Source organism: Rattus norvegicus, chromosome 2 (genome assembly GCF_036323735.1).
Source record: "Rattus norvegicus strain BN/NHsdMcwi chromosome 2, GRCr8, whole genome shotgun sequence".
Lineage (NCBI taxonomy): Eukaryota > Metazoa > Chordata > Mammalia > Rodentia > Muridae > Rattus > Rattus norvegicus.
Genome location: NC_086020.1, coordinates 198,609,301 through 198,623,677, shown reverse-complemented (window position 1 = coordinate 198,623,677; position 14,377 = coordinate 198,609,301). Strand labels below are relative to the sequence as shown.

Here is a 14,377-nt window from a genome sequence, read left to right as displayed (position 1 = left end):
TTACTACTTACCTGCAACCGTCTTAACAAAGTGAGCATATGTCTGGTGATTTTTTTTCCAGGTTATTAACTTGATCACTATCCCCTCTCCATCATCCATAGCTTCAAGAAAGTCAGTTTGAGGGGACTGTCTAGGGGTGGATACACTGTATACATACATGGATAAGTTGCCAAAGAATAAATAAAAAAAATATTTTAAAGACAGAAAGTTGGGCTGGAGAGATGGCTCAGAGGTTAAGAGCACTGACTGCTCTTCCAGAGGTCCTGAGTTCAATTCCCAGCACCATATGGTGGCTCACAGCCATCTGTAATGAGCATTCGATGCCCTCTTCTGGTGTGTCTGAAGATAGTGACAGTGTACGCACATACATGAAATAAATACATCTAAAAAAGGGACAGAAAGTCACTTTGAAAGGACAGTCTAGAATATGGAAGCATGTGACTTTAACCTCAGTCTCAGCAGACAGGACACAGAGGCAGATACATCTCTGTGAGTTTGAGGCCAACCTGGTCTACAAAGTAAGTTCCAGGACAGCCAAGGCAACATAGAAAAACCTTGTCTCAAAGGGAGGGAGGGAGGGAGGGAGGGAGGGAGGGAGGGAGGGAGGGAGGGAGGGACAAAAGAAGGCAGACAGGCAGGCAGGCAGGCAGGCAGGCAGGCAGGCAGGCAGCAGGCAGGCAGGCAGGCAGGCAGGCAGGCAGGCAGGCAGGCAGGCAGGCAGATTCTTTCCTCTACCTATCTCCACCTTTACCAAATCCAACCCATTGGTTCATTCAGTGGTGTTCCAGAAGGGCTGGTTCCAGGAGCACTGCCCTATCTTCTTTGGATAATGAAATCCACCAAGCTCACATCCTTTAAGTGATGGGATGCTTAGAATTTACCTATTCCTTCCCATCTCTATTTACAATAACAAATTCCTTCCCATCTCTATTTACAATAACAAATACCGGTTGGGATTTTTGCCTAGAGAATAGTAAGTACAAAATAGTGTCCATAGATGGTCATTCTACATTCTGTGTGTGTGTGTGTGTGTGTGTGTGTGTGTGTGAGAGAGAGAGAGAGAGAGACAGAGAGAGACAGAGAGAGACAGAGACAGAGACAGAGACAGCAAGTGTGTGTATGAGAGAGAGTATATGTGCATATGTATGTGCATGTGTATATGTTTGGTGCATGGGTGTGTATGTGCTCGTGAGAAGGTGGAAATGTGTGTCCATATGCACCTAGAGGCCAGAGGTTGATAGCTAGTGTCTTCCGCAGTCACTCTGCACTTTACTTTTGAGACAGGCTTCTCACTGAATGCGGTGTTTGCTCATTCGGGTGGACTGACTGGCAGTAAGCCCCAGGGATCCTGTCCTCACCTCCCCATGCCGTCATGCCTGGCTTTCCATGTCAGTTCTGGGGATCAAACTCAGGCCCTGTGCTTTCCTGGCAAGTACTCCATGGGACGAAGTATTTCCCCAGCCCACAGATACAATTTGAAAAAGTATTTTAAATTCATAGATGTGGAACGCACAGATACTGAGAATCCAATATACATATTTCTTTTTTTTTTTTTTTCTTTTTTTGGAGCTGGGGACCGAACCCAGGGCCTTGCGCTTGCTAGGCAAGTGCTCTACCACTGAGCCAAATCCCCAACCCCCCCTACACATTTCTTTTTTTTTTTTTTTTTTTTTTTTTGGTTCTTTTTTTCGGAGCTGGGGACCGAACCCAGGGCCTTGCGCTTCCTAGGTAAGCGCTCTACCACTGAGCTAAATCCCCAGCCCCCATTTCTTAATTCAGAGAATGGTACTGTGAGTTCCCTGAATTCCCCAGGAGTACAGTGCTAACAAATACTTAAGCACCTAACTCGTGATGCATTAGAAGTTTGTAGATAAACTCTTAAGATATTCTCAATAAGAGGGGTCCATAATAAACCTCATAAGTAGATATTAGATTTTCCTTTTTATCAATAAAAAAGGAAAAGAAAGATTAATGTGCTCAAGATCACCATCAAAGTCCAATACCTAGGATCCTGTACCACATCTGCCTTCAAGCATTAATTCAAACAAGTTAAAACCTGACACAACCATAAAGGTTAAAAACAGAAAAAGTCTACAACATATGCTTCTTACATGTCTGACGGTCTTCACCCACCCCTTTGTGCCCCCACCAAGCCCGACCGCCAACCCTGCCAGGAGAGAGGAGCAAAGGCATCTAAGCCTCAACCAGTTCCTTTCATGCTCATGTTCCTTGGGAATTGGTGCAGGGCTGTATTTATCAGGATCGTCTGACTGACGACTGGGCCCTGAGGAGGCTGCGACAGATCAACAGGCTAATTAAGAAATTATAGCTAGGCATAGTGGCGGATGCCTTTAATCCCAGCACTTGGGAGGCAGAGACAGGTGGACCTCTGTAAGTTGTTGTTATACAAAGAAACCCTGTGTGATGGATCCTATATGCTTGGCCCAGGGAGTGGTACTATTAGGAGGTGTGGCCTTGTTGGAGTAGATGTGTCACTGTGGGTGTAGGCTTTAGGACCCTCATCCTAGCTGCCTGGAAGCCAGTATTCTGCTAGCAGCCTCAAATGAAGATATAGAACTCATGCCTGCACCATGTCTGCCTGGATGTTGCCATGTTCCCCACCTTGATGATAATGGACTGAACCTCTGAACCTGTAAGCCAGCCCCAGTTCAGTGTTGTCCCTTAGAAGACTTGCATTGGTAATGGTGTCTGCTCACAGCAGTGAAACCCTAAACTAAGACACCCTGTCTTGAAAAACAAAACAAAACAAAACAAAACAAAACAAAAAAAAGAAAGAAAGAAAAGGAGAGAAGAGAAAAGAAAGAAAAGAAAATAAAAGAAAAAATATACTAGTCACACTCACGGGGTATTTGGGTATTTAAATGTTTCCAAAGTCTATCTACTAATGCTTTCTACTATCTACTAAAGCTTCATGGGTGATATTACACTTTATACAAAGGGACCTGGAGGCTTAGAAAGACTGACTGAGCTCTACTGAGGACACTGTGACCTCAAGGAGCAGAAAGGAGTACACAACTATACAACTTAGAAATGGAGTCGGGACACCTGGTTCACTCCCAGCTCCCAGCCAGTGAGCTATCACCTCGTCTCAACAGCAGGACTAAGGTGTGTGACCAGAAGGACCTAACAAGATGACTCAACAGGTCATCTAGCTTCAACAGGAGAGCCAGGGTGGCGGCATGCAAATGAGCCTAACAATCTATTCAGGCTGCTAAACACAGGAGCCCAGCGTTCAACCTTGTCCTGGAGCTCATGAATATTCAGACATGAGAAGTGCAGTCATGGGCATCCAGGTTTCTTCTACTTTGCTTCCCATTCTCCTTCAAGAATATCCAGAGGTGGGGTGGTGCCACGGTTCAGAGGGTAGAGAGCTGCTTGCTCCCAGGCCTGAATACCTGAGCAGGATCCTACAAGATGGCAGGGAAGGAGGACTCCTGAGAGCAGTTCCATGGTCTTCTCATGCTTGCCATGGCATGTGTGTACCTGCACTTACACGCATGCACGAGTTTGTGTACACACACACACACACACACACACACACACACACACCCAGGGTCCGAATGTTTCCTTAGTGCCTTCAAACCTCAGGGCCACGCTGTCCTTCGGTCATCTTTCTTGTTGGGCGTATTTCTCAGCCCACAGCAATGGGTAGCCTCTGAAGGGGAAGGATGTTCTTTCTGTTCCTGTAACGCTACCTCTGGTTTCCTTTCTAGTATCAGGCCTGAGGTCTAATACTTTCTGTTAAAACACTTGCACTGATGATCTTCCATTCACATTGCCTGATGCCCGCTCCTCTTCCCTAACAAGCTGTCGAGATTATTTTTCACATGTGTTCATGGAGACATCAGTTATTCTCATTATCTCTCTCCAATCAGCACATCGGCCCATCCAGAGCATCTCTCTCTCTCTCTCTCTCTCTCTCTCATTTTCCCATCTCTGCCTTTAGGATTTCTCCACCTTGCCTTCCCAGCACAGCTCCATTCCTAGGGAGCCACGCCTCAGAATATAAAATCTGTAGGGTGGCAGCAGTGGCTTAGCCTTGTTAAGACACATCCCCGGGCTCCACTCAGCACCCAGTAAGGGGCTCATGAACTGTTTAACTGGATAGCACCCACCTAGTACATTAAACGAGATACTTGGGTAAAACTTTCCACTTCACCCTCTGAACAACCAGAGAGTATGCCTCTCTAATTACAAAACAAAACAAAAAACAATGAAACAAAACAAAAACAGCCATGGTGTTTTTAATCCCAGCACTCAGGAGTCAAAGGCAGGCAGATCTATGTGAGTTCCATCCCAGCCCAGTTTACAAAGTTTCAGGACAGCCAGGGCTGTTAGAGAAACCCTGTCTCAGAAAACAGCAGCAGCAGCAGCAGCAGCAGCAACAACAACAACAAAAAAATAAAATAAAATAAAAAAGCTATGAAGGTCAGAGAAGTAAAATAATTCTCCATGATCATAGAACCACGAATTCAGGAGAGCTGTAACTCAAATCTTGGGCATTTTGTATGCAACAAATTAATGTTCTCCATCCCTTATGATAAAGAGCAAATGCCATTTAAACATCAGGTTAGGGCTACCTTGTCTGAGAAGAAACAAAGTGAAACTGCCTCTCCTAGTTCAATCTCTTGGTCCTTCTGGGAGTTGAATCAGACTGGCAAACTGTCAGGAGTACTACATCTGTACTGGAGCTCAACACCAGAGCAAGACCTTAGCTACAGCCAACGCAGGAGGGCTAGGAGCTGGTCCTGAAAGAACCAATGCTCGTTTTCTTCCGATGACGATAAATCACAATGGATCTTCGCATGTGCATAGACTCAAAGTCAGCTAGCCGCATAATTTCAAACATAATGTTGCTGGAAATAGGACAAACTAAAAAGAGTTTAGAAAAAGAAAAAAACAGACTACGACAAAGCCCGCATTTAGTGCGACATAATCATTGTCTCTGTGTTTGGGCCATCCAAACTAGTAGATTTTATTAGCATTAAAATTCCAAGTCAACGGGGATGAGAAACTACTCCTCTCCCTAAAATAAGGGGCAAAGATTCTTCATAGTTGCCTGGAAAACATCCTACTGTCTTTTGAGAATGCTCACATGTCACTGAAGCCACCTCTGGGAGTGGCGGGCCACCACCCCAGATGTGAAATCCACACTATGTGCAAGCTCAACCAGCAAGCTGAGCAAGCCAACATTTGCTTCTAAATTTGGAACCAACCAATAAACATTTGTGATCACAACCTCTGGCCTCTTCTTCCTCGTGGAGCACAGAATAAAAACAACATTTTTATGCTAATCCAAAACTTCTAACATCATTGTAGATGGGGAACGGAGGGATAGAGACTGAAACACCAAACAGAACATGGTGGTGTTACAGCAGAGAGCTTCTCAGCAGAGTGCCACAGCTTGGGGTTTTTATAGTGGTTTCTTGAGGCTGCATTAAGAATTAGAGAAGGAGGGGTTGGGGATTTAGCTCAGCGGTAGAGCGCTTGCCTAGCGAGCGCAAGGCCCTGGGTTCGGTCCCCAGCTCCGGAAAAAAAAAAAAAAAAAAGAAAAAAAAAAAGAATTAGAGAAGGAACAATGGCCTCAGTATTTAAATAGACCTCACACGTCCAGCTTTCACCTAACAGTCTATTGATTTGAAGATTCTGTCTGAATGCCTTCAGCCCAACTATCTCAAAGTTACATTTACTAACCCGTTTTTGAAGGGAGTCACAGTTAAACAACGAACCACCTAGACCGGACACATACAGAATGCTTTGTTCTTCAAGCACCATTACCCCCAAAACCCACCAACACACATAGACGGTGAGGCCACAAAGTGGGATGACCAAGCTTGTTTCTAGAAACACAAGAGAAGTTCTGGTTACCAGGGCAGAGAACTGGGAAGTGCTAGAAGCCGACACACAGTGACTATTTTACAAATACAAATCGGATGGGTTTCTGTCTCAACATTAGTTCCTTATCATATAAAACAGCCTCGCCTCGCTCCTTCACCTCAAAATGAAGTTATCCTTCTTCTGGATGATGGAGATTGAGGTGATGGGAGATAGGCCAGAAGGTGAGGAAGAGGAGGCAACCTTCCTTCTGGCTGATGCCCACAAGCAGGGCTAAGAATTAAATGCCATGTGGTAATCACACAAGTGTGCTCACCAGTGATGAGACTGAGGAGCTCAGACATGGCGGTCACCATGGGAGTCCAGTGCCTGGACTCCAGAGCCCAGAACGGGAGTGAGCCTGACATGAAAATGTGGAGTCGGCTGCTGTCGTTATTGGAGAAAGAACGATCCTTTAGAAACTGGCCAGAACAAGGGCTGCTTCCAGTACAGACCCCAGCAAGGACAAAACTCAAACTTCTAATTGTAATTTGCAGGTGGCCGAGGCAGGCATTTGAGGCAGCAGTCAGCTTCCCTAACTATTATGCCACATTCCTTTCCAGCCATCTGTCACACCTGGCTGGCCTTCTACTCTCAGGCTAACCAAAGCTCAGCCCTACTGCAGAGCAACCAGCCGTTCCTGAGGTGGATGAGGATTCCTCACAGCCGCTGATGGTTCCCCCCCAGAATCCCAAGCATGTGTGGCTTCAACATCCCGCTCTGAGCAGTGTGCATGTTGGAGGGCCATGGCTCACTCTGCTTCACCAGGACCAAGAAGGCCAGCCTCCCTAATTTCCCATACATTGACCCAAGCATGAATGGTGGTGGTAAAGGGATTTGTAAGTGAGACAAACTAGAGAGTGGGAGTGGAGTGTGGAAAATCCAAGGAGAGAGAAGGAAGACAGGCTACTGCTGGGATAAATGAGGCAGCCAGGAAGTTCTGGGCTAGTTAAAGGCAAAAACCTTCAGACCTCCGGGTGCTACAAAGGTCTGGTGATCCCCAACAGGCTGAGAGCAGCGGCCCCCTGAACCAGCCAACAGACACACTGAAGTCCTGTCAGCCTGGGCTCAGCTCTGCCAATGGGGCAAACAAACACACGCATTCTTCTCAGTGCTGAGGCCTTACAACAGCCTCTCTACAGGGCCTGTTTACTTAAGAAACCAGATGCTTTGATGTCGGGGCAGGAGTTGGGAAGTTATGTGTAAAGCAGTAGTTAGTGACAGGGGCAGAGAGGGAGAAGAGAGAGAGAGCAGCAGCTCCCGGCCCTATTAATCACAAGTTTAGGAACTTTTAAGGAAATTATCCAATGGTCTGTAGACAGGAATGAGAAGGAAATTATGTCAGCCACCGCTGTAACTCTGGCCAAGACATTTCTGCTGTTTCTTTAAGGCAGACTTTCATGCCTACCCTCAAAGGGGTGCTTATGGGGGAATGTTTTGAAGCAACCCAACTTAGCAACCAACATTAACAAAAATCTTCTGGGCCCGCTCAACTTCTCCCATGTACAAAGGTTATGTGTGCTGTGAACAGTCCAAGCACATAAGGGCAACAATCGGTTAATACTGGGGCCTGACATCGCTTTGGGGTTAAGAGCAAAAGAAGGCTACTGAATCTAAGAAAGTCCGTGGACGATCCCTAACAGGGAGAGCAAACGCTTGTAACTTACTGAGTGCAAGGATCAGGGATTGTGAATCCCATAACACGGAGGGAGCGTACACACTCTTGTTTGTTTCTCATAAGCATGCGTGCTTAGCTCCATTGTAAAGATTAGGAAGGAATGAAACAAGGAAGCTTAATTAACAAAGTGAAGATAACATAATAACATAGCGAGGAACCAAATGCAGACAGGGCTGGCCTCACGGAGGGCCCCAGGGCACTGCACCGTCTCTCCCTGGCATGCCAAACCCTCAGAAGAGATCAGGAAGTGTTGTTTTTATTTATTTATTTATTTTTTTGTAAGATGTAAGTGGTGACCTTCTGCCTGCTTCTTGTTGCCATTCTTTTTGCTGTTTTAGTAACAGCCAGCACTTCTTACCAGTCCATTGTTCCTATTGATACTACTGTAACTAGAAAAAAGTATTTTTCTCTGTCTGCTTAAATCCCACAGAGAACTAATCATTACCACCTCCGTGCGAACAACACATGCCTTCAAAATAAACACAGCCCACTTGAAGGGCTGAAAGGACCCCTTGGAAGGAAACCTAGAGAGAGGCAGAGAAGCTTGGGGGAAGAGGGTTTCATGAGTGACGGAGCCTATGTCACAGCATAGGGTGGAAGTCTCTGATTTGTAGATTTCTTAAGATTAAATGCTGGGACTGAAAATTAGGTTTAGTGGTAGAGCAAGCACTTGCCTGGTATGAACAAGGCCTGGGGGTCCAGTGCACACACACCACGGTGATAAGTTTTTATAAGTTATGGAACCCAGTGTAGAGACCTGCTCAAACCTTTCGAGGCTATGTACTGTCAAGTCTGAATTACTTTCATAACTCGGCAGCCCCTCCTCCCACCCCATCTTTGGGCCCTTGGAAAGCATTCACATACGCTCAGGTAGAACAGGAAAAGAACAGTAAGCTGTGAGGAATAAGAAATAAAAACTTCTGGGTTGGGGATTTAGCTCAGTGGTAGAGCGCTTGCCTAGCAAGCGCAAGGCCCTGGGTTCGGTCCCCAGCTCTGGGAAAAAAAAAAAAAAAAAAAAAAAGAAATAAAAACTTCTGCTTTTGGGGGAGAGGCGGATTGGATCCTTTCATATTATGTAGGAAAAAAAGTTACCCCAAAGAACACCTACTTCAGCTGTCTGAAAACACACACAGCCTCTGACAATAAGTAAATAAGTCGTGTGTTGCTGCTGCTTTTTTTCACCCCTGTTTGTTACAAAGGGTCCCGAAACACCAGATCTCTTCAGTCCGGTGCACGGTGATGAATTGTGACACCTGAAAAACAACAGAGTACTTCCCAGTTTCTGAGAGGAAACAGAACCTTCGAAAACTGACGCAATGACTTCTAGGCTGAAGGCTCCACTTTTTTTTCCCCCCAGCTACAAAAAGGATGAACTGTCTTTTAAGACAGTCCTATGGATGGATAACAACTGGGAGAGGGGGCAGTTATTTTAAATAAAGACTGAAGGCGGGCGGGCGGGCGTGTGTGTGTGTGTGTGTGTGTGTGTGTGTGTGTGTGTGTGTACCTAACAAGCTGTAACTAAGTAAACTAGAGAAAGTCCTTTGCAGATGAACTTCAAAGAAGAACCAGGTTTCTTCACCTCTTTCTTTGGAACTGGTGCATTATGGGTGACATTCAACCAGGAACTGTTGCAGATTGCAGATGGGTCATCCAGCAAGAGAAGAGTTGAAGGATGCTGGGGCTTGCTGGGCAAGGATGCTATGGGATGATTTAGTAAATCCTTTCTCAACACCCTACTGAAGGAAAGAGGTCTACACAATTTTTGTTTTCATTAAATAGGAAGACTTTCCAGTACTCATTCCACTCTCTCTGATTCTCCAATCAGAGAGAGTCACAACTAACAAGTATGGCTCTCAAAGCCCAAGGGGACACTGAGATTTGGGGGACACCGAGACGGAATGTAAACAAAGAACAGTACAGAACTCCAGCCACCCCCGTCCACCTCCTCGGACATTTTCTCTTTGGAACAAAAGAAAAGACAGAACACAGAAAATACATGGAACTGAAAATGTCTTTCCCATACGTGGGTTGCAATAATTGTTAATTTTAGAAAGAAATAAGGGGGGGGGGGAGGAAGATGTCCTAGTTGCACCAAAACCAAGACTTTCCTAACAATTTCTCAACACGGCAATGTGTCAAGGTTCAGATACTTATGCCCAAAACAGAAGCACCACAACTTTGAAAGCCTCGACAAGAGCAGGCTTAAGGTGAACTATCTGCAGAATGTTCATAGTTATCAGAAATTAGGACAGGATAGAGAGGTCCCAGTAAGGGCTCAACACAAGGTTGGAAGTCAGTTTTGAAGGAGTGAGACAGATCACAGGATCTCAGTTGGCCGCAGGTCACACACAGAAGCCAATACCAGTTTTTGTGCAAAGAACATATGTCAACTTACGAGGAAACAAAGCACACTGGAGCCTATCTCCAGGATGGGTCTGGAGCAAAGGAATGTAAAGAGCCTGCAGTGCTCAGAGAGGGCTGACTGGTTACAGCCCAGACTCTTGTTTGTGACAGTAGGCAACTCTGTGAAGCCATTAGACAGAACTTCTGGATAATTCTGGCTGTTCTGCAACTGCTTCTAATCTAGGTCCTGGGAGCCGTTTTCTGTTCTCTGGGTTCTGCACACAGGATTTCGGTTCGTAATGCCTCTCAAGGTCGTTTTGGGTCAGGTGAGAGGGTTCTGAGCCTGCACCCTAAGAAAACATCTTGAACCATTTTTATTTTTTAGGGAGCAGCGGAGATGTCATTTCACGGTTGGGTTTCAATGTCATTTTTGTTTCCGTACGTGTTCCTTTAACTATGGATACACAAACCGTGACCTAACAACTGCTGTGGGAATTCTGGACGCCAGCCTTATCACCCCAAAAGTACCGAGCCAGGGAAGGCACACCTCTGCTTCTGAGCAGCCCAACTTCTGCGATCACTCAAGGGGTAATTATGCCTCCAGTTTCCTGGTAGGTACCAGCGTTGGTGGACCCAATGTTCTATATGCGGGGTGGGGGTTGGGGGCAAATGGGGATGATCAGGAGATTCTGACAACTTAAGAAGCAGAAGCAAAGAATGCGGCGAGTCAAAGTCTCAGATTGCCTCGGCTATGACGACACACAGCCCCGCGGGCCGCAGCCACCCTGGCCCCCGCCGCCCCCGCGCCTCGCCGCCCTCCGCAGCTGGGGTCTCGCGCTAGCCTCCTAGCTTGCAGCGGGAGCGGAGCGGCGGCCCGGGACCGCGCGGGCCGGGAGGGGCGACCCAATGGGGGGGAAGGGGGCACCGAGACCTCGCGCGCTCACCTGGTGCGTATTGTTGGTCAGCTTGGCGATGAAGTCCGGGAGGCGGCCGCAGTCCTGATCCTCTGCAGGCGCGCCGCGGCGCCAACGGCCAGCGCGGGGGACAGGGCCCCCGGGCGCGGCGGCGCGCAGCCCCCAGCTCACCCCGACCGGACCGGCCCAGCGCAGCAGAGGAGGCGCGGGAGGCGGCGGCGCGTCCAGCCGGTCCTGGCCGACGGCGGCTGGCGGCAGCAGCTGCAGGAGCAGGAGGAGGCCAAGGGGCCAGCGCAAAAGGCCGTCCGCAGCTCCCCGGGGCCGCTCCATCGCCGCCGAATGCAGACGCCGCTGACACCTGCCACCCGGCGCGCCCGCCCACCCCCGCCGGCGCTGCGCCACACCCCCGAGCTCGGCCTGGCGCTGCTTGGATACGCGCAGCCGGGCCTCTCCACCCCCATAGGCTGGCCGCCTGTCCTTCTTCCCCGGCCCACTCCTCATTGGCTCGCGTCGCCTCCGGCTTCGGGGGTCCTGGATTCGGATGCCAAGATGCGGGACTGATTGGCTGGAACGTGGCAGGGACGGCTGAGGTCATTCCCCACCGTCGCTCGGCGTCTGCGGGCTGGGCTCCCGGAGTTGGCCTAGGGGTTACCCCTCTCCCCTCCCCGTTCAGCCTGCGAGTTCGCAGCGCCTCCTGAGACCCTCCGGTTAAGATTGGGTCACGTTGCCTTCTCCTCCCCCCACAACCCACCCAAACGCTCTTAAAAATTTCCTTCGTTGGAAACTGCTCCTGGAAAAGCCAGGGAATCCCTGAACTACTCTCAGTTGGAAAGGGGGCTCCGACTTAAACTGGTACAGCAGGATTTTAACTCTGGCTCGCCCATTGTCTGCTGAAGGAGCCAAGGAGGGGAATGCGAAAATCCTATGGGACCAATGAACATCTTTACACCCGTGACTCATGGAAGCCGCTGAAATCTTTCCAACGTGTTTGGCCTCAGTCACCTTCCTCATCTGCAGGGAGGCAGTCCAGAGACGAAATTACTTATTGGCTTTCCTGGACTTGGAAATGTAGGTAGCTTTGCCACCAAGAGTAGGTATATTAAAGGTATGCCTAAAGCCTGCTTTCGATCATTTCAGTACAGGCACACTGTGATTTTAGTTACCTAAAAGCACCCTTAACCCTGAGTGAGTGCATCGCACCAATTCCTTCTCTGAATATGATGCCTCCTAAATTAGTACCCCACCTCCAGTAAATAAACCCGCCACTGTTTCCTACACTGCAGAAGCTGCTCGCACAACTTTTAGAACATGCAGTGCTGGTAAAACCAGTTCTAAATCCTCAACTTCACTCCGCCTCTTCCCAACATTTCAAGTTGTTCAGTGGGAACGCACGAAACCAGATAAAAAGATTCAAAGTTTGCAAAATGTTATTAACAGAGTGAAAGCAACTGGAAGTTACTTTTAACTTTAACAGTAAAACGAGTGTTTTACTGTATAACAAAATGGTAAGTCCTCCTTCCATATGTACCTGGAATGGTACAAACAAAACTATTCACATATTTAGGGCTTTTTCCTCTCCCCAAAACCACAGTAAGAAGTGAGATGTGAAGCTTTAGAATGCCAAGCAGGATGGCAAATCAACAGAAAAGTCCTCCCGTTTCTGAACTACTGAACAAGATGAAAACCGATGAATGTGTTTCTTTCCAGAAATATAAACGCCACATTATTTTTTTAAGCACAACTTATTTCTAATTCGTGCCAAGTATGGATTAGATCACAAGGCAGTCAGTTACAGTAGCATGTGACCAGTTACGGAGAGTAAAAAGGGGGCTACAAAGGAATATTTCTTTGTTTGGGTGACAAAGATGAATGGTCTATTGTCTTACTATGAGGAAAGAAGAAAGCTAACTCAACAGTGCCACCTGCTGGAGAAACTACCAGATGCATCTTTTAGCCATTTAGTACAATTCAGGTTTTTGTCGGTTTGTAAGTGGGAAGGAAGTCTTTCTGTAACCCAGGGGCTTAAAATCTTTTGATCCTCCTTCACCAGCTTCCCAAGTTCTGGAACTACAGGTATGTGCTAACACTCCTGGCTCAACTGCACTTTTTAATGTGTTGTTTTAGATATATTCTTAACAGTATCCTGGAGTTTCCTCAAACTGATGATTTACCAGCAACGTTTTTTTTTTTTTTTCCAACACCAGTTATTAACTCCAGAATCTTACTCATACTGGGCAAACGCTGTACTTCTGCATTGGAAATGTGAAATACTATACATGATATCTTACTTTGCCTCCAGGAGTATGTAAATCTTACAAATATGTAAAGTTACTAAAAACTGTATTTCCCCCGAATTTATTTGTCACAAAAATACTGAGTCAATTATGTATGTAGATCATTCCTTGAACACAAGTAACCTTAGCATTTAAAGAAAAGTAAACATCTCTGAATTCTGCACATTGTAATTAGAGCAGAAAATGATACTTATGTTATCTCAGTTATAAAGTACAGACACACTGACAGCAATAGGAGGAGGAACTGTAAGCTGGGAGCATTACACTGTGTTTTTACTTTGCTTTTTCCTCTGTATATTCGTGAATGACACACCTCTTCAAATCGAGGTATTCTTTTCCATATCTGCATTAATTTATAGCATTAAAAACAGTACTGGACCTGGAGCAATGGCTCAGCAGTTAAGAGCTTACAGAAGACCCAGGTTTAGATCCCAGCACCCACATGGCAGCTCACCACCACCTGTAACTCCAGTTCCAGGGAATCCAATGCATTCTTCTGACCTCCTCAGGCTCCTCATATATACTTAGGTACATGTGTATGCACACATGCATACAAATAAAAGGTTTTTGCCTCTTTTCCCCACTAGAGGTACTTTTTTTTTAAGACCATGGGAGACCACAGATGACATTTTCACAGTTATGACAGCTTCCTAATAAAATTCTTAAATGACTGGTGATTTGAATATGCTTGGCCCAGTGAGCGGCACTATTAGGAAGTGTCATTGTGGGTGTGAGTATGAGCTTTAAGACCTCGTCCTAGTTGCCTTGAAGTTAGCCTTCTCTAGTAACCTTCAGATGAAGATTTAGAACTCAGCTCCTCCAGCACCATGCCTATCTGAATGCTGCCGTGCTCTTGCCTTGATGATAAAGAACTGAACCTCTGAATTTGTAAGTCAGCCCCAATTAAATGTCCTTATGAGAGTTGCCTTGGTCATGGTGTCTGTTCACAGCAATGAAACCCTAAGACAATGACTAAGATGATACAGGATTTTAAATATATCAATGTAACTTAATATTACATTGTGTATTATGTAATTGATTAGTATTTAATGTAATTTTTTTTACAATTTATAAATAAATCTTTGTAACAGGACTAACATCAGTAGAAATCTGCAGAATGTTGATAATAAACCCAAGTTGTTTTCATTGTGTATGTGTATAGGGCAAACCTTCCTGGGTTGAATTGCAGTTTTCAAACATGTATCACCACAAGCTACTTCTCACTACACTAAGGAATTTTGTATGAAATCAGC

General features: G+C 46.4%; 1 protein-coding gene across 4 annotated transcripts in view; it reads right to left on the bottom strand.

Moving 5' to 3' along the window:
• Sort1 (sortilin 1) overlaps positions 1-14,212 on the bottom strand; it is an 81,016-nt gene extending 66,804 nt beyond the window's left edge. For 3 of the 4 annotated variants that reach the window (XM_006233194.5, XM_006233195.5, XM_006233196.5), the window contains exon 1: positions 10,861-14,212. In XM_006233194.5, coding sequence (XP_006233256.1) covers positions 10,861-11,331 — 471 coding nt within the window. In that variant the 5' untranslated portion in view covers positions 11,332-14,212. The remainder of the gene's footprint in view (positions 1-10,860) is intronic. The other variant, NM_031767.1, reaches the window with a different exon arrangement.
• Between the last annotated feature and the right edge of the window lie 165 nt (positions 14,213-14,377).